This window comes from Oncorhynchus masou, chromosome 13, assembly GCF_036934945.1.
Source record: "Oncorhynchus masou masou isolate Uvic2021 chromosome 13, UVic_Omas_1.1, whole genome shotgun sequence".
In the NCBI taxonomy this organism is placed as follows: Eukaryota; Metazoa; Chordata; class Actinopteri; order Salmoniformes; family Salmonidae; genus Oncorhynchus; species Oncorhynchus masou.
In genome coordinates, this window is record NC_088224.1 from 17,341,667 (window position 1) to 17,367,071 (window position 25,405).

Here is a 25,405-nt window from a genome sequence, read left to right on the forward strand (position 1 = left end):
CACCCTGTCGTTCTCAACTAACATCAAGGCGGTGGCCCGTTCCTGTAGGTTCATGCTCTACAACATCCGCAGAGTACGACCCTGCCTCACACAGGAAGCGGCGCAGGTCCTAATCCAGGCACTTGTCATCTCCGTCGTCTGGATTACTGCAACTCGCTGTTGGCTGGGCTCCCTGCCTGTGCCATTAAACCCCTACAACTCATCCAGAACGCCGCAGCCCGTCTGGTGTTCAACCTTCCCAAGTTCTCTCACGTCACCCCGCTCCTCCGCTCTCTCCACTGGCTTCCAGTTGAAGCTCGCATCCGCTACAAGACCATGGTGCTTGCCTACGGAGCTGTGAGGGGAACGGCACCGCAGTACCTCCAGGCTCTGATCAGGCCCTACACCCAAACAAGGGCACTGCGTTCATCCACCTCTGGCCTGCTCGCCTCCCTACCTCTGAGGAAGTACAGTTCCCGCTCAGCCCAGTCAAAACTGTTCGCTGCTCTGGCCCCCCAATGGTGGAACAAACTCCCTCACGACGCCAGGACAGCGGAGTCAATCACCACCTTCCGGAGACACCTGAAACCCCACCTCTTTAAGGAATACCTAGGATAGGATAAAGTAATCCTTCTCACCCCCCCCCTTAAATGATTTAGATGCACTATTGTAAAGTGGCTGTTCCACTGGATGTCATAAGGTGAATTCACCAATTTGTAAGTCGCTCTGGATAAGAGCGTCTGCCAAATGACTTAAATGTAATGTAAATGAAAAAATCAACCGTTTACATTTTCTTTTGTCCCATCATCTTTGAGAAAGGCCATAATGTATTATTCCAGTGCAGTTACAATTTAGATGTTGGCCACTGGATGGCAGCAGTGTATGTGCAAAGTTTTAGACTGATACAATAAACCATTGTATTTCTGTTCAAACTTTTGTATCAAGACTGCCCAAATGTGCCTAATTTGTTTATTAATAACTCTTCATGTTCAAAACTGTGCACTTTTCTCAAACAAGAGCATGGTATTCTTTCACTGTAATAGCTACTGTAAATTGGACAGTGCAGTTAGATTAACAAGAATTTAAGCTTTCTGCCAAAATCTGATATGTCTAAGTCCTGGGAAATGTTCTTGTTACTTACAACCTCATGCTAATCGCATTAGCCTACGTTCGCTCAACCGTTCCGCAAGGGACCAACTCCTGAATAAGTTTTTTAATTAAATGGCAGCCATTCGGTGACTGTGGATCTTCATGGTAGTTTGCAGGTCTTTTGTATAATGCACGAGATTGGTTCATCAGTGATCTTTTTTTTTTTCAAATACAACATACCCGGAAATGACAGCTGTTTCTTCTTCCTGTGAATGGCATTCGCCAGTGGTCAAATTGGGTAAACAGAAATGTACATTTGGTTGGTAACGTTACAACTCATTTGTTGTCGCACGGTGTTAACATGGCTTGAATTAAATACATTTAATGCATTTTGGTTGATCCATCTTCCCCTGGATTTCGACAAGTTGTAAAATAAAGACGGCCTTGGAAAGAGCGCGCGCGGATAATTGCGGGCTGTGCGTGTGACATCACACATATCCATTACTAGCTCTTCTCGGCATTGCTCGGGTTTGTATTTAGGGGGATGGGGCCGTGCAGAGGATGATAGAGCTCTCATGGTGTTGTACTTTACTTCTTGGCTAAATCCTTCCACTTCCTAACCGAGCCACCCACATTGTTTTATATATAGTACCAATTCACGTATGTATTTTGGCCACGTTTGACCGGAGAAAAGTGGAGTATCCGTACGACCACGGTGCACGCTGAAAAACTACAAAATGTATTCCAGTGGAGCTGCTGGAGGTAAATTGTGCATTGCTAGTTAGCAAGACGGCTAACTATAAGGGTGCTGATTTGTATGTCGTTGGTATCTTCAATCATTTGCATGATGGTTTGTTTTCATTCTGTAACATTGTTCGCCAATCTCAATATAATTTCAGAATAACATTTCGTCCTAGTTAGCTAGATCTTGTTAGCAATCATTGCCACCGTTTTCCCGGCCTGTTGTTACTGTAGCTTTTAGCTATGCACGTTGACCTGGCTAATGATAGCTGGAAGTCGATTAACTTGTTGTTGAAGTCCAATCCTAAAGTAATATTAATTTGGGCAGATTAGCGAACAATTACTTTAAACAAGTTCTAGAAAGAATTCGACCATCAAATGGTCTTAAGTAGCCATCTTGCTAGCTAACGTTAGCTAGCTCAGGTGAACACATTGTTTGCTAGCTAGGTTAGTCATCTTCCCTTAGCCAACCGCGGCTTGTTAGCCTTTTCAAATGTTAGCTAGTTTGCATGCTGACCAGCTAACACTATTTAGCTACTTTTTAGCAATTGCTTGTTGTGACTAGTTATATTTTCGAGGCTGTTTGAAAAAAAGTTATTCTCTATCCTCTTGTTTTAACTAGTTAACGTTACTATTATGGGGACCAGTCAACTTGCTATGAATTGAGCAAACATCGATAATTTAGTTATGCATCCTTTGCTAAGTTATTGTTAGTGAGTTGAAATTGGTAATGAGTTGAAACTAGCTAATAGATTATCCTAGTAGTAGCATATAATTGTTCATTCCTCCTAGGTTTTTCAAAGTGGAGCAAGTTTGGGTGAATTTAACATTTGCTAGAAAATAAAATTGCACCACTAATATGCCCGTTGACTAACTATTTTTGTTGTTGTTGATTATGTCCTACCCTCTACTTATTGAGAATGATAGTGACAAGTTTCAAGAAGATGAGTGGTAGAGGAGTGGCCAGACTTCCAGATTGCTTGTGTGTGCTTGTTGATAAGGGAGCAGAAAAATCGCCCAGCAGTTGTAGCTACATGACCCTGTTCTAAGGCTGATAAGAGGGCAAGGCATTTAGAAATAGTTAGCTAACTATGCAGGAATAAAGTATAGGGAATAAAAACGTACATTAAGAATGACGTGACATGGTTTCCTTTGGGCATTTTCAAAAGGAGTAATATCTAAGAATATTACAAAACATTTTGATCCATTCAGCCTTCATTTGACTCATTGTGAGACATGTCAATTGACCACCCTTTTCTTCTTCTCTAGCTGCTGAGATGCTTGAACCACCTCACTCCTCGGGGTCAATTGGCTCTGGTAAGCTTCTTTCACGCCAGTATGAGTCTAGCACTATGTTTGTACCGCCAGCCTACTATACCCCATAGCATACACTTTGTTTTCTCCTGTCCCACGGACTGCTGTAATTTAAATGTCTTGTTTCTGCCGTGCAAATACGGCAAGTATAATTGTAGGAATCAATTGGATGACAAGTGTTTACCAGCCAGAAAGAACAGTAGACTGCACTGAAGCACTAGGCATATATTTTCCAATGCACTGATTTGCATCTTACTATATGTCCTGAATATCAGACCCCTGAAATCCCCTCTTCTATTAAATATTACAGCAGATATTCAGACATTCTGATTTGAAATGGAGAGAAATCCTACAATAGTTCACTCTTCATAGAGGCTTAGCTAGCTGAGAGAACAAACATCCACCGGGAAAAGTCAGCTCAAGGAAAGACTGCATTTTTCTGATAAACTTTCCTGGTATTTTTCCCTGCCACATAAACAATGTCTTAATCATGCGTTAAGACTCACAAGGACATTCCACTTGTTCTCTTCGGTGACTTATTGGACATGACAGTTTTTACTGTATAGCTAGCTAGTGTGTATTGTTAAAGTCAAAAGGGAGTTATGGGGATTCAAAGAGCTGGAGAACAGAGATAAGATGTCAAAAGGGAGTATGTTCAGACATGTTCCTCTATGACCTCAAGGCCCCAGACCAAAGACGCCTGTTTGCGGAACGAACAGTCAGTCGGCCAGGGCTCACCAACCAAATGGTTCAAGCATGGCAGCAAAATGTATTGAGCATCTATTCACATTCTCGAAAATAATATTTCATGTTCAAGTCTGAAAGACCAATCTTGTGAGTTACCCTAATATAGCCTGGTCCCAGGTCTGTTTGTTGTCTTTCCAACCCATGACCATGATCATAGGAGTTGGTAAAACTTCTCAAAGTTCTGGGACCAGGCTAAACAACCTGTTTTGTATGTGCAGTTATTAACTTGTTTCTTTGTTTGCTTCCTACCCCAGACCCCTCTGATCCAGATCCCCCGTCTCCCCCAGTGCCAGAGTATGTGTTCAAACCCCCCTCGCGGCCAGACTTTGGCACCATGGGTAGGACAATCAAACTGCAGGCCAACTTCTTTGAGATGGAGATCCCCAAACTGGAGGTCTACCACTACGACATTGACATCAAGCCAGAGAAATGCCCCAGAAGGGTCAACCGGTATGGAGCCGTTTTAATTGGTTTACAGGCTTTCACCTGAGCGAAGTAACTAGTAGGCCATTGTCTAGTTAATGACGTTTTGTACTGTATTGATAGTCGAACACGCTCCATTTGTGTTCTCAGGGAAATTGTGGAGCACATGGTACAGCACTTTAAAACGCAGATCTTTGGGGATCGAAAGCCAGTGTATGACGGGAGGAAGAATCTCTACACAGCCATGCCCTTACCCATAGGCAGGGAAAAAGTAAGTCTCCCCGTCTGACCAGAGGTGTCTGTTATGTGAAGGCCCCTATGTTTTGGGACAGCCGTGATTACACACAATGTGATATTATGTACAATCAGTGGCCAGTTTATTAGGCACACCTATCTAGTACTGTGTCAGAACCCCTTTTACCTCCAGAACACCACAAATTCTTCGGGGCATGGAAACCATTCCCCACACATTACACCACCAGCCTGTACCATTGACACCAAGCAGGATGGGGCCATGGATTCATGCTGCTTATGCCAAATCCTGACTCTGCCATCAGCATAACGTAACAGGAATCGGGATTCATCGGATCAGGCCATGTTTGTTCACTCAATTGTCCAGTGTTGGCTATCGCGTGCCAACTAGAGCCACTTCTCCTTGTTTTTAACTGATAGGAGTAGAACCCGGTGTGGTTGTCTGCTGCAATAGCCCATCCATGACGAGGACTGACGAGTTGTGTGCTTTGAGATGCTGCTATGCACTCCACTGTTGTACGGTGCCGTTATTTGTCTGTTTGTGGCCCGCCTGTATGATTCTTGCCATTCTTCAACCTCTCATCAGTTAGCTGTTTGCGCCCACTGGACTGCTGCTGACTGGATGTTTTTGTTTGTCGCACCATCCTCTTTAAACTCCAGACACTATCGTGCGCAAAAAGGGGGCCAGCCAGCTTCTGCGACCCGAACTGGCGTACCTGGTACCAATGATCATACCACGCTCAGTCGCTTAGGTCACTCGATTTGCCCATTCTAATGTTTAATCGTACAGTAAAATGCCTGTTTGCTGGCTTTATATAGCAAGCCACGGCCACGTGACTTGTGTCTGTAGAAGCAAACAATTTTCGTGAACTTGGTAGTGTACCTAAATAAACAGGCCTCTGAGTGTAAATTACATCCATAATATTGGTTTCCATCTTGTGTATAGACTACTTTTCACATGTCTTGGGGTATACAGTAACGTCAAAGTATTTGCCCCCTTCCTGATGTTCTCTATTTTTGATACTGAATGTTATCAGATCTTCAACTGAAAACTAAATATCAGATAAAAGGAATCTGAGTGAACAAATAACACAATTACATGTTTATTTCATAAATAAAGTTATGCAACACGCAATGCCCCAGTGTAAAAAAACGAATGGCCCCCTTACACGCAATAACTGGTTGCAATGACTCCAACCAAATACTTCCTGTAGTTGTTGACCAGTCTCTCACATCACTAAGGGAATTCTGGCATAGTCTTGTATGCAGAACTGCTTTAACTCCGCAACCTTCGTGGGTTTTCAAGCATGAAATGCTCGTTTCAAGTTATGCCACATCTCAATTGGGATTAGGTCTGGACTTTGACTAGAACATTTCAAATTTGTTGCTTTTGAATCATTTTCATATTGAGATGATTGTGTGTTGGATGATTTGTATTGCTGCATAACCCAGCTGCACTTCAGCTCACAGATGGATGGCCTAACTTTCTCCTGTAGAGTTTTCGGATGCAGCCTATTTTAAACGCACCAAAACACCTGTGTCCCCAAACAGGTGGAGCTGGAGGTGACCATCCCAGGCGAGGGGAAAGACCGGAACTTCAAAGTGGCCATAAAGTGGGTGTCCTGCGTCAGTCTGCAAGCTCTTCAAGAAGCCCTGTCTGGACGACTGCCAAACATCCCCTTTGAGACCATCCAGGCCCTGGACGTGGTCATGAGACATTTGCCCTCTATGAGGTCAGTGTTTTCCCCTTTAGAACAATCAGTATATTTTTGGTATGTAATATTGGTATTTAATGGTGGTATTTAGTTACAGCACATACATAGTTATCAAACAAATGTTCTTGTGCAAATGGACTTGATCAAACCAGTAAATGGGTCCACACACCTAATATGTCCCTCTATCCCAAGACGTTTCTTCTATCTTTCCTTCAAACATGGTCACAAATTCACAAATCGCAGTTTTCTTTGTACCCACCAAAGCCTTACAATCCCCATTCACTTCTAGTATATTTTTCCCTGTGGGTTATGCAAATTCCTCTCTCCTTGTCTATTTGTAAAGCCAATTTCAGTTGAGATATTAATCACATTTTCCTCCCACCCTCTTCCACCAGGTACACCCCCGTCGGACGTTCTTTCTTCACCCCTTCAGAGGGATGCTCCAACCCCCTGGGCGGGGGCAGGGAGGTCTGGTTTGGGTTCCACCAATCGGTTAGGCCTTCCCTGTGGAAGATGATGCTAAACATTGACGGTAGGTTTCACTCTGCAAATGGCTGTAAGGAATGTACCATTTGGAACACAACCAAAGTGTCAGACTAAAGTATGTCTCTGTGTGTGACTGGAAGGAGGATAGTACTGGGAATCTCATTCCATGGTAGGTTTCAGTCAGTAAATAAGTGGCGTTGATTAAGCTCTCCCTAAAGTGCTGATTTGGGTGGAGCTTGTACTTTGTGGTGATGCCGTTATGGTAGGTTGCACTCGTTTTAGCAGTGGGTTTACACTTTTAGGACCAATGGCAAGTTACAGTATGTATCTGGAAGGAGGATAGGCCTGAATCTGTGCTGTGCTTGGTGTTTTGTTTTTGCAGTGTCGGCCACCGCCTTCTACAAGGCCCAGCCTGTGATTGAGTTCATGTGTGAGGTTTTGGATTTCAAAAGTATCGAAGAACAACAGAAACCCTTAACCGACTCCCAGAGAGTAAAGTTTACCAAGGAAATCAAAGGTAATCATTCATTACCAGGTAATCAATAGTTGCGTTGGGTTGGTTGTTTTGTCTGTCTGAGTGGAAATATTTGAAAATACTTATATCCAAAAATTCTGTACTATAACATATAAATGTTGCTATGATGCATGTATCTTTGTGTATTGACTTAAAATTTGAATCTGACTTGAAATCAGAGTAGAATGTGATGAAATAGGAAACTGTTGTTGTCCACAGAATATGTGAATCTGACCATTGTCTTGTTGTGATTCTCAGGTCTGAAGGTTGAGATCACTCACTGTGGTCAGATGAAACGGAAGTACAGAGTATGTAATGTTACCAGAAGACCGGCCAGCCACCAGACGTAAGAAAGAACACAACAGCCTCGATTCCTTTAGTTTCCTGTGATGTAAACATGACTGGTTTGTTTAGGGATGTGATAGAAATAAACCTAATGTTAACATGTTTTACACATCATTAATGCGCAGGTTAGGAGCAGATCCCAATCAAGTTAAACAGAAATCCCCACTTGGTCTTGGATTTCTTTGAAAATCCATTTCAACTTTTTTTCTTTTTGGTTCGCTCATCTGTTTGACCTCAGGTTTCCACTGCAGCAGGAGAATGGCCAGACCATAGAATGCACAGTAGCGCAGTACTTCAAAGACAAGTACAAACTCATACTGCGCTACCCCCACCTCCCCTGTCTACAGGTCGGACAGGAGCAGAAACACACCTACCTCCCCCTCGAGGTCAGTCGGCCGTCTCCCCTTACAACTTGTTGATGGTTTACTGCTGGGTTTAAGTTGTTACAAAGAATGAGGACCCGGTCGGTATTATAGAATCCCTGCTTTACCATTACTTCGACAGACGATGCACAAGAGTATGTTTTAGTAATTTAGCAGACCCTCTTATCCAGAGCGACTTACAGTAGTGAGTGCGTACGTTTTCGTATTGGTCCCCCGTGAGAATCGAACCCACGACCCTGGCGTTGCAAGCGCCATGCTCTACCAACTGAGCCACACGGGACATCATCGTGTCAGGTAGCTCAGAAGTGTTTTAAAACCTGCCACACTTCCTTTGAATCAGCTGTTTTTTCCTAGGAGAAAAGACATGCACACATTTAAACATGATATGCTTCTCATCCTTTTATCTAGAAAATGCATTGAACAAATAGGTTTTCAGCCACTTTACACATTTATAAATGTAATTTGCCTGACGCGTGAGTGGAGGAGTCTCATTTCATGCAAGCGCATTTGTTTCCTCCTTTATTTTTGGCCTTTTTCAAAAGGAGGCAAGGAGAGAACTGAGGATTTAGCTTAACCAATTGACAATTTCCATATGCAAGACTATTCTCCGGCTGAGGCCTTCGTGATGCGTCCCTGGGGTTAGTAATAAAGCTGTGTTGTAATGTATGTGTCTAGGTCTGTAACATAGTGGCTGGCCAGCGGTGCATCAAGAAGCTGACCGACAATCAAACATCCACTATGATCCGTGCCACAGCCCGATCGGCACCCGACCGTCAGGAAGAGATCAGCAAACTGGTAAAGAGACTTAACTGACTTGGGAGAGTAAACTCAAGCACAGTGTGTCTTGAAAGCTACTTTTATGAACTTGAAATTATCTATTAGGGTGTACATTCACTCTGGACGGCTGTGATTTAACTATTGATGGCTACATATGTGAATGTTTTCATTCAGGCTGTCTTTCCAAAGTCCTAGTGTGTGTGTGTGTGTATATATAAACAATGATGCAAAAGCACCTAATTATTTATTATATTTTTGCAGACTTTTACTTCACTACATTCCTAAAGAAAATACTCCATACATTTTCCCTGACACCCAAAAGTACTCACACTTTGACAGGAAAATGGTCCAATTCACACACTTATCAAGAGAAGATCCTTGGTCATCTACTGCCTCTGAACTGGAGGACTCACTAAACACGTGCTTCATTTGTAAATTATGTCTGAGTGTTGATGTGCCCCTAACTATCCGCCAATAAATTTAAAAAATAATTTGTGCATTTTAGCAATTCCATTTACTTTTGATACTTAGGTATATTTAAAACCAAATACTTTTAGGCTTTTACTCAAGTAGTATTTTACTGGATGACTTTTACATGAGTCATTTTCTATTTGAGTACTTTCTCCACAACTGTATATAAACACTGAATTATTACCACTAAACCTTTTTCTCTCTTTTCAGATGAGAAGTGCCAACTTTAACAATGATCCTTACGTGCGTGAGTTTGGGGTGATGGTGAGGGATGAGATGACCGAGGTGAACGGCAGAGTCCTCCAGGCCCCATCCATCCTCTATGGAGGGCGGGTAGGTTTCTCTTATTTAAGATGGGTTGGGTTAATCCTGGTGCTGGGAACCCAAAGGGGTACACATGATTGTTTTTGTACTAACAAGTACACAACTGATTCAAATGATCAACTAATCACCAAGCTTTTAATCAGGTGTGTAGTTCTAAGGCAAAAACTTGACCTGATTAAAAACTGCACTGATGAACAACAGTTCTTACGTATATTATGGGATCTTAGATCACTCCAAATAACTAAGTTACGTCACTTGTATTTTGAATCAGCCTTCTAATGTGAAACATCCCATATAAGCCCGGTGTACACAACCCAATTTTGGCCCTGATTTTTAGCGACCAAATCCCCATGTCGTTGCCTACTCGGGGTGTGCGTCACCAACGCAGATTTAATGTGACTACCACTAGTATGCGTCTTGCCTTTAGCCAAAGTGTCAGTTACAGCTCTGAAGTGCACAAGCAATGTTATTTAAATTCAAATGATGACTAGACATTTCAACTGTGTATGGCAAATGTGAATGTCTGACTCAAAAAGTTCGAGGCTGCTTTGAGCCACAGCACGTTGGAGCTACGTTTAATCTAATCACATTGTTTTGGCGAGACATCGTGATATCAAATCCTCACCGACCAAGTGAAGTCTTGCAGGGTGACCTCAGTCTGTGCCACATCGCTTAGTATTGCACCACTATGTTGGCAACACAAACAAAAACTACAGGAATGCCAGTTGTTTAATGCGAGGCTCAGCGATGTTAGAATTTTGACTCATGTAGTGTACACCCGGCTTAATTTGTCCCATTCAGACAACTATTTGTCTCTGACCCTTATCTCGTCTTCCTTTTACTCAAGCAGAATAAAGCAATAGCAACTCCCATCCAGGGAGTGTGGGACATGAGGAACAAGCAGTTCCACACTGGCATTGAGATCAAGGTGTGGGCCATTGCCTGCTTCGCCCCACAGAGACAGTGTACTGAACTCCTGCTTAAGTAAGAACTGCTGCTGCCAGGGGCCCTTAGGAGCCTCAATAACCATCGGGGGGGGGGGGTTATAATTGGGATGTTTTTTTAAAAAGTTAAAAGTATTTTTCAATTTCTGAAACTTTCTTGTGTTAGCCTGCTTATGATTTCAATCTACACAATATTTTTGGAATCCAATAAAGAGTTAGAGGACACTAGTATTGTGTTTTTGTACCTTCGAACCTGTTTCTCTCAGGGCGTTCACAGACCAGCTGCGTAAGATCTCTCGCGACGCGGGGATGCCCATCCAGGGCCAACCCTGTTTCTGTAAGTACGCTCAGGGGGCGGACAGCGTGGAGCCCATGTTCAAACACCTGAAGTACACCTACCAGGGCCTGCAGCTGGTGGTGGTCATCCTGCCTGGGAAGACACCCGTCTATGGTGAGGAAACTGGAAACTATACTGTACAAAAATATAAACGCAACAATTTTCACGGTACAGTTCATATGAGGAAATCAGTCAAATGAAATAAAGAAATTAGGCCCTGATCTATGGATTTCACATGTCTGGGAATACAGATTTGCACATGATAGATACCTTTAAAAAAATGTATCTCTAAAATGCAATTATGTTCATTGTCTATAGTTAATGCTTGCCCATACATAACCCCACTACCACCATGGGGCACTTTGTTCACAATGTTGACATCAGCAAAACGCTCGTTGTCGTCCTCCCCACACACACACACACAATCTGCGGTTGTGAGGACGTACTGCCAAATTCTCAAAAACGACGGAGGTGGCTTATGGTAGAGAAATAAACATTAAGTTATCTGGCAACAGCTCAGGTGGGCATTTCTGCAGTCAACATGCCAATGGCATGCTCCCTCAACTTGAGACATCTGGCATTGTTACGTGACACAACTGCACATTTTAGTGGCATTCTATTGTCCCCAGCACAAGCTGCACATGTGTAAGGATCATGTTTAATCACCTTGATATACCACACCTGTCAGGTGGATGGATTATCTAGGCAAAGGGTGAAATGATCATTAAGATGTAAAAATATTTGTGGCCAAAATTTGAGATAAGCTTTTTGTTCTGGGATCATTTCAGCTCATGAGACATGGGCCAAAACTTCACATTTTGTGTTGTATATTTTTGTTCAGTATATGTTCCTAAGTTAATGAATGTCACTGTTTATAAGTCTGCCTCTAAATCCTATTGGTTCAGTTAGTGCTGTGCTCTAAACTGTTCTGGATTATATGTTCAACTGTATGAAAGCAAATTTCACATGATCTTTCTACCTTACACTTTGACATTTTAGTCACTTAGCAGACACTCTTATCCAAAGCGACTTAAATTAGTGCATTCATAAACCAATTCAGAATTCATTGCAAAACACAAACTAGCTGTATATCTCTCTGTTGTGCTGACATAGCCTTTCTCCCTCCCTCCCCTGCTTCTCTGTGTGCTAGCTGAGGTGAAGCGTGTTGGTGACACGGTGCTAGGCATGGCCACCCAGTGTGTCCAGGTCAAGAATGTTCAGAAAACCACTCCCCAGACCCTTTCTAACCTCTGCCTGAAGATCAACGTCAAGCTGGGCGGGGTCAACAACATCCTCCTCCCACAGGGCAGGTCAGTGCAGAACCTCTCATTGTCATCGCTATGAATACTCGCTGGTTTACTGTTAATGTCTAACAGTATTGTACTCTGCATTCGGTTCAAATGTATAAACCTGGGCCTCCCGGGTGGTGCAGTGGTCTATGGCACTGCATCGCAGTGCTAGCTGTGCCACCAGAGACTCTGGGTTCGTGCCCAGGCTCTGTCACAGCCGGCCGTGAATGGGAGGTCCGTGGGGTGACGCACAATTGGCCTAGCGTCGTCCGGTTTAGGGAGGGTTTGGCCGGTAGGGATATCCTTGTCTAATCGCGCACTAGCGACTCCTGTGGCGGGCCGGGCACAGTGCACGCTAACCAGGTCGACCAGGTGCACTGTGTTTCCTCCGACACATTGGTACGGCTGGCTTCCGGGTTGGATGCGCGCTGTGTTAAGAAGCAATGCGGCTTGGTTGGGTTGTTTCGGAGGACGCATGGCTTTCGACCTTTGTCTCTCCCGAGCCCGTACGGGAGTTGTAGTGATGAGACAAATAGTAACTAGAGACGGATAGTAACTACTAACAATTGGATACCACGTAATTGGGGAGAAAAGGGGGTTAAATAAAATGTATAATAAAATATGTATAAACCAGTATGCGTTAATCCATGAAATCTGTGAGACTTACATTCTTCCATAATAGCTTTTGTGGCTTATTCCAAGATATCAAGTCTACTCCGTCTACACGCTATAAGTGAAGTCAGTCTCATCCAGCCATCCATGTATATGTCCGTTCTTCTGTTCACACGTCTTCTCTGTGATGGTGGCTCTGGTTAATCTTGTGGGTGTCTGTTCTTCCCAGGCCCCTGGTGTTCCAGCAGCCAGTCATCTTCCTGGGTGCTGATGTCACTCACCCTCCTGCTGGAGATGGGAAGAAACCCTCCATCGCTGCAGTAAGTCGGACAGAGCAGACGCTCCACAGGACCTTGTCACCTACCAGGGACTGTAGGGGTGCATCTCAATAGTCTACAGTAGTTTATTTTACCCACAGAACCATGTTTCTGCTAGGGAGTAGGGGTGCAATAGTCTATAGTGGTGTCCTTTACTATGTCCAACATCTGAAATGGAGAGAACTGAGGGAATCAATAGCCTACCATTCCACCTTGCTCACTGACCAGCTTTGACCTGAATTTCAAAACAGCCAAAAAATAAATGATCTTAATTGTGCTCTGTGCTTCCTCTGGGATGTGCTTCCTCCTGATGCATCCCTACATGACCTATCCATCTCCATCTGACCTATCCCTCTAGTGAAAATCCTGATGTGTATGTTTGTATATTGTCCTGATCACATCCCTGTTCCTCTTTTCTAGGTGGTGGGGAGCATGGACGCCCACCCCAGCCGCTACTGTGCCACGGTGCGGGTGCAGCAACATCGCCAGGACATCATCCAGGACCTGGCCACAATGGTCAGAGAGCTGCTCATCCAGTTCTATAAGTCCACCCGCTTCAAGCCCACCCGGATCATCTACTACCGCGACGGCATATCTGAGGGCCAGTTCAACCAGGTTAGACTTGAGGTAGACTTGAGGAAATAGGATTTCAATTCAATTGCATGATCTGTAATTGTACTGTACTGGTTCTGAGTAAAGGATTTTCTGCTATTTTATTTTTTATTTTTTTGGTTTCTGTTTCTATTGGTTACTGTCCCAATTTACTTCTGAATGTCTAGTCTTTGTTTTACTGAGATCATATCAGGTATTTCAGATTTTTAAAACTTTTTAACCAAAAAGAAAGTTAAAAGGTTTATTTTTTTTATCCCAGCTGTGTTTCTGTTTCTATTAGTAACCGTTCCGATTCTGAATTGCCCGCTCTATCATTTCACATTTGTATTGTGACGTGTGGGAGTTACTGTTTATAAACTGTAGCTGTCGTTTTGGATTTTGTCCAGGTGCTCCAACATGAGTTACTGGCAATCCGTGAGGCCTGCATCAAACTGGAGAAGGACTACCAGCCCGGTATCACCTTCGTGGTGGTGCAGAAGAGACACCACACTCGACTGTTCTGCATGGACAGAAACGAGAGGGTTCGACATCTCTCCAATTCATACTGACCACTGTTATTACTGTGAAAGAAACTTCTATGAAATACATTGTGATATTATATGATTCCTAATGTGTTTTGTTCAGGTTGGTAAGAGTGGCAACATCCCTGCAGGCACCACAGTGGACACCAAAATCACTCACCCATCGGAGTTTGACTTCTACCTGTGTAGCCATGCTGGCATTCAGGTAGGGACCAGCCAAATGGCTAGGGTACAATTTCTGACACAACCCAGGACACTGTAGAGCTAGCAAGTGGAGAATGGACTATTCTGGAAGAGAGCCTACCTCCAGCTTTACAAATACTAAACTCAGCAAAAAAAGAAACATCTCTTTTTTAGGACCCGGTCTTTCAAAGATAATTTGTAAAAATCCAATTAACTTCACAGATCTTCACTGTATAAACACTGTTTTCCATGCTTGTTCAATGAACCATAAACAATTAATGAACATGCACCTGTGGAACGGTCGTTAAGACACTAACAGCTTATAGACTGTAGGCAATTAACGTCAGTTAATAACTTAGGACACTAAAAAGGTCTTTCTACTGACTCTGGAAAAACACGAAGAAAGATGCCCAGGGTCCCTGCTCATCTGCGTGAACATGCCTTAGGCATGCTGCAAGGAGGCATGAGGACTGCAGATGTGTCCAGGGCAATAAATTGCAATGTCCGTACTGTGAGACGCTTAAGACAGCGCTACAGGACGAACACCTGATCGTCCTCGCGGTGGCAGACCACGTGTAACACCTGCACAGGATCGGTACATCCGACCATCACACCTGCGGGACAGGTACAGGATGGCAACAACTGCCTGAGTTACACCAGGAACGCACAATCCTTCCATCAGTGCTCAGACTGTCCGCAATAGGCTGAGAGAGGCTGCACTGAGGGCTTGTAGGCCTGTTGTAAGGCAGGTCCTCACCAGACATCACCGGCAACAACGTCGCCTATGGGCACAAACCCTGCGTCGTTGGACCAGACAGGCCTGGCAAAAAGTGCTCTTCACTGGTGAGTTGCGATTTGGTCTCACCAGGGGTGATGGTTGGATTTGTGTTTATCGTCGAAGGCATGAGCGTTACACCGAGGCTTGTACTTTAGAGCGGGATTAATTTGGAGGTGGAAGGTCCGTCATGGTCTGGGCCGTGTGTCACAGCATCATCGGACTGTCCTTGCAGGCCATCTCAACGCTGTGCGTTACAGGGAAGACATCCACATTGGTCTGCCTTGGCCAGCAAAGAGCCCGGATCTCAATCCCATTAAGCACGTCTGGGACCTGTTGTATTGGAGGGTGAGGGCTTGGGCCATTCCCCCCAAAAATGTCTGGGAACTTGCAGGTGCTTTGGTGGAAGAGTAGGGCAACATCTCACAGCAAGAACTGGCAAATCTGGTGCAGTCCATAAGGAGATGCACTGCAGTACTTAATGCAGCTGGTTGCCACACCAGATACTAACGGTTACTTTTTTTGTTGACCCCCCCCCCCCCCCCTTTTTTTCAGGGACAAACTATTTTAATTTCTGTTAGTCACATGTCTGTGGAACTTGCTCAGTATATCTCGCAGTTGTTGAATCTTCTGTTCACACATCTACACGTGTTAATTAAGTTTGCTGAAAATAAACGCAGTTGACAGTGAGGACGTTTCTTTTTTTGCTGAGTTTGTGCTTCTGAGACCTAGATGTAGTTTCACTGCTCTAAATGTTTTTATAATTGGGATGTTTAACATTTATAGGCTGTTATACTTTGGTTGTAGTAGAGCTAAATGACATGCATTACCACTAAACATGATTTAATAATGGTAATACCTTTCCCCAGGGGACCAGCCGACCGTCCCATTACCACGTGCTGTGGGACGACAACCATTTCACCTCGGACGAGCTGCAGGTGCTAACCTACCAGCTGTGCCACACCTATGTGCGCTGCACCCGCTCCGTGTCCATCCCAGCACCAGCCTATTACGCCCACCTGGTGGCATTCCGTGCCCGTTATCACCTGGTGGATAAGGAGCATGACAGGTAAGAGACCACGTCTGATGTTGACCATGGCTCTGTTCTGATAACCTATTCAAAATACCTCCTTATTTCCATCGTATCGCTGTACCGTTCAAACTGTGACAGGTTAGTGATTACCAGGAAGTATTGAAGGAGAATTTAAAACAAAATTGGGACTGAAGAATTCACTCTTCCCATTGTAATCATTCTAGTGCGGAGGGCAGTCACACGTCGGGACAGAGCAATGGGCGTGACCAGCAGGCTTTGGCCAAGGCAGTTCAGATCCACCAGGACACACTGCGCACTATGTACTTCGCCTGAAGCACCGGTGGCGGGCATTGGTGAGACAGACCCAACAGGGAAGAAGCCTTCTCTCCTCCCACCTAACCCCCTTACTGTATCAGGTGTGGGCGTTAAGTGGGTTTGTCGTCTTGTCTCTCTCTGCCAGTAAAGGGGAATGATACCAAACAAATTAGGGAGATTTTTTTTCTCCAAAATGTCCAGAATTATTTTCAAACATGCATACAAAACTGCTTTCTCCCCCCCCTTCCTGGCCTAACCCTGGTCATTATTAGGCAGTACTATGTAAAATGATTCCTCAGAAATGGGTTGTGGTGGAGTGGACTCCTTTATTTTACATGTTGTACATTTTGTTTGTATTTGTAAATGCGGGGGAGAGATTTGTATTACTTTTCTTTACACTGACAGTTGGAAATACTTGTATCAAACTAAGGGGCGGTATCATCACACTTTGGTGGTGTTTAGACACTATACAGTTTTCTGAAGGGGTCTCCAGGGTTGAAAGGAGGTGGGGATATCAAAGACGAGAACGGTCCGATAGGTTTATAATCATTCTTACTCTTCACAACTTTATTTATCAGCCAATCAAAGCAAAGTGCACTGACCAGGACTTAAGTACACAAGTACTTAACATCTTATCTTTTCATTTGTATGTACTATGAATTTAACAGGCTTGGATACAGTACCAGCCTCAAGAGTATTTGTCCTCCAACACTGGTGACCAACACGTTTTTATGCTGCATCTGATGACCGCTAAGCAAGTAATTTTTGTATTAGATTTTCATTAGACTTTGAAACTGTTAACACTTATTTTTTATCAAGACTTATACAAATTAATAATATGAAATTGTAACGACAGCAATTTTTGCTGTCTTGCCTTTTACTTGGACTGGGTTGTTTTGTCAATCTATGGCCAGTGTGGCCAGCGAATAGAATTCCTAATAGAATGGGACTGGTTCCCAACAGACACCTTTTGTGTTCTCTGAGCCACATTACATGTGAAGACATCTACATTGGGGGGGGGTCAAGTCTCTTGAAATGAAATCTGTTGTCTCGTTTTAATGTCCCCCTTATTTTCATGCAATCTATTTTACGAATTTGTGCGTAGATGACTTACACATTCGATTAAAGCATTTGGATATTGTTAACCCTACCTAGTTTTCTTTATGGTTTTATGGCAGCGAAATGGTTATCTCCTGACTGGGGGTGGGGGGGGGGGGTGTAGTTGTAATGCTGTCATCTTGTAGTACAGTTGATGTATGAATCGGTATAGTAGAGTGAAACCTGTGATGTCAATGTCACACGTGTAGGTACTGGACTGAAGATGGGGTGGGGTTCTATTGGGGGAGAAAAGATTCCAGAGACTGCTAGATATTTTCTCTTTGTTATTCCTCTTAAAAAAGGGAGCAATTATGCTATTCTACTAGTCGAGCAAAGTTGTACTTATTTTTTTTTTTTTTTACATAAGTAGTTTAATTGTGGGCTTTGTATCATAGCCTCATGGGATATAGGGTATATTTTGAATACGCTTTTAGAAGAGAATGCTAAAATGATAGAAGGAATTTTTCAAAACGATTGTCCGGTATGTAGTTATAAAGAATATATAAAATAAAAAAAAGTTTATGCAGAGCTTGCATGAAGAAATTGTAATGCTTTCCAAAATGTTTTTTATTCCTTTTTCTGTTCTCCTTAGTAATGTCATTTTAGCAGGGGTGTTTCATATAGCTTAGATTGGCTGGCTTTTATCTCGCTCTTTTCTAACTATGCATTGTTTTTAACCAAGAGATTTTAGCAGTGACCTTTCCCAAATATGAATTTAGGACATTTGTAGAGTAGTAGTTTTTTGTTGCTTGGTGCGTTTTAATAGCATTTGTAGTGCTTCTTCCCTAGACCTTTGTAATGGTATGGGGGGTTGTGTTGTCATTTGTATTGTATATTTGATAGCACAAAAAATTCGGAATATACTTTGTAGAACACACATCACTCTTAGCCAAACAAGATTACACATTTTATACAAAATTCATGTCCTAAAGAAACTGAAGCACAAGAGACCATTTTTAATTCCAGGTGCTCGACTTTCTCTTTCACTAATGTCACCTTAAATCTCAATGGACTTGTCCAAGATGCTCTTCACTTGCCATAAGTATGGTAATAGATGCTGAAGTGGTTTTGAATACTTTTTTTTCCTTCTCGCTACCTTAATGACATACATTTCTCATTACCTTCAAAGTCATCCGAAGTCCGACTGACTGTTTGTGGAGCATTCTTAGAAATCAAGTACTTGATATTTACTTGGTTTTTTCCTTTATCTTTGCTGGTCTCGCGATTTGTAAATTTTGATGTATTTTTGATAGTAGTGAACATAAATTCCATTGATTGGTCAAGCCAAGCAAGAGACCCGGACATACATTATGTGCAATTGTGTTGAAATGGCTGTGTGTTCTACCTCTTGTTACCTGTTCAAGTGTTATGGTAACGTCACACTGTTGGTCATTTCTTCATAATTACACAGGATATTATATCTGGTTGTCTTGTGTTTACACCTTTGTCATGTATGACAGTCAGTGAACCTGCGGTCTGTCGTCATAGTTTCATAGTTCTTGTGTGGGATCTTAAATCTTGTTCAATATGTTTCCAAAACAAACAATGTGATTTGAGAGCAAATTATTTGATCGTAACAAGCTTATTATTTTAATTGTTTTATGCGCCAATGCATTAATGTTTAGCACCTCATTGCATATCTTTGGAGATCGATGGAGTTGCCTAACAGACTGCGTTGTAAACATGTTGGTAAAGCCAAGGCTAATAACAATTTAGCTGCTCACCCACAATTTGATGATTAGTATTGTACGTTGACATTTTTATTTTAAGCTATTTGCTTAATACTTTTGAATATGCAACATGTACTGCTGTGCTCCCATAGATACACATGGGGTACACAGAAAGGCATCTCCCATGTTGCTTTAATTGGGTTCATTGAATGAAATGTTGTTTTTGGAATGTGTCGTCTTAGCTCCCCTGTTGTTGTTGCTGTGTTAACTAATCAAGCATGACTTGTTGTAGGGTGCACTGGTCAAAACAGCATGTTTGCTTGTCCATTGAATTGTGAACATTCTCCTTTCAATATGGCTAAAGCTCAACTTTCCATACTACCTTATTTCATCCATTTTCCCTCCCTGAAGTCTGCCTCGCCTTTTGTTCACCCTAAACTTGTTTCTTGGGAGATGTGGTCTTGTTACTGCTTATTTGTGTTTTTAGTTACTTATTTATACACAGCACCTTGGATTATACCAGACCTGTACAGCATTGCTTTTCCTGAAAATATCCAAAACATTTGATGTTATTTTGCACTAAAATAAAAACCCGTTTGGAGCTGTAGTATAGTCACTAGTTTATTGTCTGAGAGAAAATGAGACCAGATCAGCTGGTGATATGATGCATCATGAGTCTCAATACCAAGCTAGTTTGTCTGAGACCATACCAAGTCATTGCATTGACAACTGGTCCCAGATTACACACAATCAAATTGTATTGGTCACATACACGTGTTTAGCAGATGTTGTAGGAAATGCTTGTTTCTAGCTCCAACAGTGCTGTAATATCTAACCATTTCCCAACGTATACCCAATATACACATCTAAGTAAGGAACGGGATTAAGAATGTATACATATACAGACGAGCAATGTCAGCGGCATAGACTATGACACAGTATATACAAATGAGATGAGTAATACAACATATGTAAACTTTAATAAAGTGGCCAGTGATTTCAAGTCTGTGTGTATATAGGCAGAAGCCTCTGTGCTAGTGATGGCACACTAAGTCAGACATTCAGATGGTTACACCTAGGCCTGTTTGTCGAGAGGGTTTCTCCCAGCCAGCATGCAGTGGGGATTCACTGAAAATAATGCCTTTTTAACGTCATCGTCAGATAAATAACCGCCACGGGGTTGTCATTGAATCTCCTCCCAAAAGAGGGTGCTATTCATAATTTATTCTATTGAGCTTTTGTATTTCTATGGCCATGAAAAAGTTGAGGGAAAACCATATGCAAAACAATAGTCGAAACTGACATTTATCTTACCATGTATTAGGATGATGAGTAGACGTCTGGTAGTTGGAACATTCTGATTGTATATCTTATTGGTTGTGTAAATGTGTAGCTATAGTCTGATGCCAAAGTTGTGTGTGGAAAAAGGGTCCAGCAAGTTGTTGGTTAAATGTGTATTACCTGCGTTGTTGTGGTCGCCAGAATTAGAGAAGTCGGAGGCATCAAAGAATGTGGCAGAATTAGTAGCATATCCGTATGTAGGAGTTGACTGCACACCTTTTTTGACCGGAGAACACCTTGCTATATTGAAGCAATAAGGCACCTCGGGGGTTTGTGGTATACAGCCAATAAACCACAGCTAAGGGCTGTTCTTAGGCGCAACGCATTGCGGAGTGCCTGGACACAGCTCTTAGCCAAGGTATATTGGCCATATACCACAAACCCCTGAGGTGCCTTATTGCTACTGGTTACCAAGGGGCGGCAGGTGGTTAGTGGTTAGAGCATTGGGCCAGTAACCGAAAGGTTGCTGGATCGAATCCCCGAGCTGACAAGGTAAAAATCTGTCGTCTGCCCTTGGACAAGGCAGTTAACCCACTGTTCCCTGGTAGGCCGTCATTGTTAATAAGAATTTGACATTAACTGACTTGCCTAGTTACAGGTTACATTTAAAACTAACATAATTAGAGCAGTAAAAATAAATTGTTGGCACACCCATGGTATACGGTCTGATATACCGTGGCTTTCAGCCAATTAGCATTCAGGGCTGGAACCACCCAGCTTTAAACGATTTAGTTTAAAGTTAAATCAGGAATGTACGCAAGTGAGATACAGTTGCCATAGGGAAGTCATCCGTAGATGGAATGTGTATTTGGTCTTGTACAAAATAACATTAAAATCATGCACAGACTATCTCAAGTTAGTAATTATTGCATGAAATCAAGACATGCATATGCATCGTGGGCCGTGAATAACAACTATGTTGATGGGGGTGTTTTCTTGTATTAGAAGGCATATCATGTTAATAGATAATTGGAACTGAACAGTGGCTTTACATTCTCGTCCCACGCCCTTGCAGGAAAAGTTGCTCTTCATATAAGGCTGAGACTCCAAGTCCTATCAGAAGGTCTTTGTATTATCAATGTTTAGGATTAAATCGATGTTGAGCATTTGCCACCTGATTTTTGTACTGTCAGTCTAAGTATTTGTGGAAAACAAATATCGATAACTAAAGGTTATGACTAATAATAGTCTGTCTTACACATAAAGACAATAGATCCAATATTTATCTTTATCATGCTTATTTGAGTTGTTGGGGTCTGTTTGCGTGACATTTTCAAAGGTATCTCAGATGGTGTAGCTTCTCCATTGCTTAGCTTTACCCTGTAGTAGTTTTCACTTGTATAGCTTTGATTTGGGCAGAACATTGTCTAGATGTGCTGAGTAGTAGTAGTATTGGCTGGCTTTTCTATCCTATCCAGCTAAGGTAATGGCTCCTGTATTACAGAGGAAAGTGAAAGCAAACAAAGTAAATTACAAAGCGGGTGCTATCTGTGTTCAAACTATTTTATACTGTGGGCAAACAAACTATATAAAATCGGATGTGTGTACAGAAAGGCCGCTCTCCTTTACCCATCTTCCCTTGAAGGTCTACATTTGAAATAACATCCCTGTTTAGAAGAGTAACTTATTTTCTTAACTCAAATGTAACAATGAATGTACTTATGGCCAGTGTATTTGTAATATTAAGTTGTATCCACCTGTAATTTATGCTTGTATCCATAACTTTTTTTAAATGCATGCTCATTAGCTTCAGTCCACAAACCTTAAACTGATTGGCTCCTGAAAGTGGGATAAAGTCCAACTTCAGTCTTTGTTTTCCAAAGTACCTTAGCATAGGCTAACATCACATATTGTCAAATAATGAATTCCCCTTCTGTCATCACATTGAATAGACATGAGTAAGAAACTGATTATAGTCTCATACATCTTGTTCATCAGAAAGCAAAATGTTATCATTTAATAGTTGATTTCTTAGTTACATTTGAAAGCTATCACGGGAACATTTAGACTTCTATAAAATAAAACACTTTTGCTACATAGTGTCACACTGGTGCAAAGATCGGTCCGTTTTTATCTTTTTTCCTTTGTGTGTGATTTTTGGCTTATGCTCGTCTTGGTTCTGATATTCCACTACAGTACACACTAGATAGTTTTATGGAAAATGACTAATGCTGTCTCAGGCAACTAATCCAACATTTTAATTTTGTGTTGACACCTTTGTCTGCAAATGTCCAAGTTTTGAAGATGCTTATGATCTCTAACATGACGTGATGCTGTCTCAGTGCCATGGCTTCAGCATGTCCTGCTGTGATGAGCGTCCCATATCTCAGTCTACTCTCCCCCTTGAGTAAACGGCACGATTGTTTTCTAGTGTTCTTCGGTTGAGCTGATTCCAAGCACTAGGCCAGGATTGTCGTTATGCCAAGCTTGACCCCCTATGATCCTGTTTAAAAAGAGAACGGAGCCTTCATAGTGCTTCACCAAACTAATGCCATATATGTGCATTTAACATGCAGGACTGACATGGATATGTTATATCCTTCTGAAAGAATTGAGGGCTTGAGAATGACTTGGCTTTTTATATACCAACTTAGTAAACTACCTCAAAACGGTCTCGGGTGCTAGTGTTTATCCCTAATTTATGACGAAGACAAAAATCAATTGTAGTGACCAAACAACATAAGCCAATACTGTGTATTAGATGGACATTATTTTACATCCCAAAAATGTATTACAGATTAACTTTACATACAAAAACAAAGTTCAAAGGACCAAATTTTGTAATTGCAGTTCAAGTCTCAATGTTATTATATATGCATGCGAGTTCTCTTTTTATTTTTTTATAACTGTAGTGATAACAAAAATAACCAATGAACGCTTAGCTAGCAGAAACTGAGTTGGGAGGAGTTCGCGTAGCAATATAAGCTGTAGTCATGACTGGATGATATATTGACGTGCCAATCGAATGGCTATTTATTCGTCCATCTAATCACTTACTATTCCTGCTATAAGTTTTTGGTAGTATTAAATATAAATAATGGGCTGCAGATGGAGGCTTGTCAATGGGATGATGTATGCAGAGCAATAACTACTGAAGTCCAAGCTAAGGTTGTGATTTGCTTGACTAGGTGTAATGCAAGTCTCACCTAGTGAGCTACATGAACCCTGCCTTGTGATCTAGTCAACTACAGCAGGCCTCAGACTCGGTGGCGTCTTTCATTCAGCCTTTAAGAGATGGATGTCTGATAAATGGAATATACTTGTAGCTTAGCAAACACATGGTCCACAGTTAAAGCTTACTAAGGGTCTGACACAATCTGCATCTTTAAGTGATTTTATCCAGTACCGCAATAAAACCACCAAGGCTTTTATTTCATTTTGTTGTTGCCCTTTACCAGTTTTAATCTGTTCTTACACCCAGAAAAAGGAAAATAACTATCAAACTTAATTATCCACATTTGTAATGTTTTAGATGAGGTTAATATATGTGTTTTTGCATGCTACATTTTACGAAGTGAATACATTTGAACTACACTTTCCTCAATGTTTTGTACATTGACATGATATACAGATGTAGCCTACTGGCATATTTCAGTCACTTAAGATAATCTGATAGCCCAATGGAAAGGTACAACAATGGTATGGAAATTAAATTCCAATTCTCGTGTCATTGTCATCTGATCTGAAAACATCACATGTTTTTATGGTGTGCCTTTTTAGAGATTTATTGTCCACCAATCCTATTTGAGTTGCTCACCCATATTTGATTTACAGCACCACATAAAATAATTTCCACATTATCATGCCAACTTGAGTGAAGACGCTGCATAGAGTGATCAGTATTTGTGTTTTGCACTTTCGAAGCAGTTTAAAAAAAATGCCCGCTTAAGGCAGATAGAAAAATGTATAAAACACAAGGTATTTTATGCTATCAACATGAATAATGACTGAAGAGCTTTTCTAAAAAGGTAAAGAAATATCTATATATATTCACAAAGTACCTCATAAGCCTGAAAATGCTGCATTGACTTTTCTCATTTTTTATTTTGTCTTCATATTGTCCAATAAAATGTAAATATCCCCTTTGGGAGGTTTGATTGTCACAAGGCTGTGTATATGTCATGCAAAACCAGTTCACTGTCAAACATTTAAATGGTATTTTCTGAACCTGAAGCCAAAATAAATGGTTGTGTGAGATTGTGTCATGTATGTACTTTTCTTAAATACATTTATCATCATTCTAAATTGTAGCCACACACTTTCCATGTTTTGCTTGTTAGGATGCTGTGAGTGTCCAAAGAACCCAAAAAGTTAGGAATTCATGTCATTTTCCATCAACAAAACTATGGCGACTCCATACTGTTGGACGTGACCGTTGACTCCGGTATTGCCATTGAGGGCTGTATCTGCAACTGTTTGTCCTCCCTATCTTATTCTCCCACACCTTTGTCTTAAGATAGCCTTAGAACTTCAAATGGGGTACCTTCTTCTAGTATATTTGGCCTTAAGTACAAAATTATGCACTAGAATCCACACCTTGAGAAACCATGTCATGCATGCGTCATTGCCACATATCTACCTCCTATGAATGTGTGTCCTGAAGATGCAGTCACCTGATTTTTAATTTGTTCTGTTACTCTTTTTATTTTTATTTTATGACAATCATCCTTGAATTATGAATTAAATATTTTTGAAAAGCCCTACATTATCTTATGTCTTGACTTTTCACAGTAAACACTATCCAGGACCTACCATTTCTGTTTGAACCCATCAAGGATTTTTTTCTTTAAATGTCAAT

The 25,405-nt window shown here is 41.8% G+C and overlaps 1 protein-coding gene across 7 annotated transcripts; it reads left to right on the forward strand.

The window, feature by feature from the left end:
* The first annotated feature begins 1,317 nt into the window (after nucleotides 1-1,317).
* LOC135551815 (protein argonaute-2-like) lies at nucleotides 1,318-25,310 on the forward strand. Of its 7 annotated transcripts, none has more exons than XM_064983047.1 (20): nucleotides 1,318-1,830; nucleotides 3,079-3,126; nucleotides 4,125-4,320; nucleotides 4,444-4,564; nucleotides 6,097-6,278; nucleotides 6,656-6,792; nucleotides 7,129-7,281; nucleotides 7,519-7,606; nucleotides 7,844-7,991; nucleotides 8,664-8,783; nucleotides 9,447-9,569; nucleotides 10,411-10,544; nucleotides 10,771-10,955; nucleotides 11,992-12,151; nucleotides 12,972-13,062; nucleotides 13,480-13,686; nucleotides 14,058-14,192; nucleotides 14,296-14,397; nucleotides 16,020-16,219; nucleotides 16,408-25,310. In XM_064983047.1, exons 1-20 carry the CDS (start codon nucleotides 1,806-1,808, stop codon nucleotides 16,514-16,516), a joined length of 2,664 nt encoding a protein of 887 aa, XP_064839119.1. In that variant the 5' UTR covers nucleotides 1,318-1,805; the 3' UTR covers nucleotides 16,517-25,310. The 7 variants fall into 7 exon arrangements, with proteins under 7 accessions (XP_064839119.1, XP_064839118.1, XP_064839120.1 ...); XM_064983046.1 differs by having other exon boundaries at nucleotides 1,319-1,830; nucleotides 10,408-10,544; XM_064983048.1 differs by having other exon boundaries at nucleotides 1,319-1,830; nucleotides 10,408-10,544; nucleotides 13,480-13,674.
* The last annotated feature ends 95 nt before the right edge of the window (nucleotides 25,311-25,405 follow it).

Bases quoted from the DNA above. Each gene is read 5' to 3' on its own strand.
- LOC135551815 (XM_064983046.1), top strand. From the start codon at position 1,806: ATGTATTCCAGTGGAGCTGCTGGAG. The intron at 4,321-4,443 runs GTATGGAGCCGT...TTGTGTTCTCAG, and splicing joins TGCCCCAGAAGGGTCAACCG to GGAAATTGTGGAGCACATGG. The intron at 7,282-7,518 runs GTAATCAATAGT...TGTGATTCTCAG, and splicing joins AGGTAATCATTCATTACCAG to GTCTGAAGGTTGAGATCACT.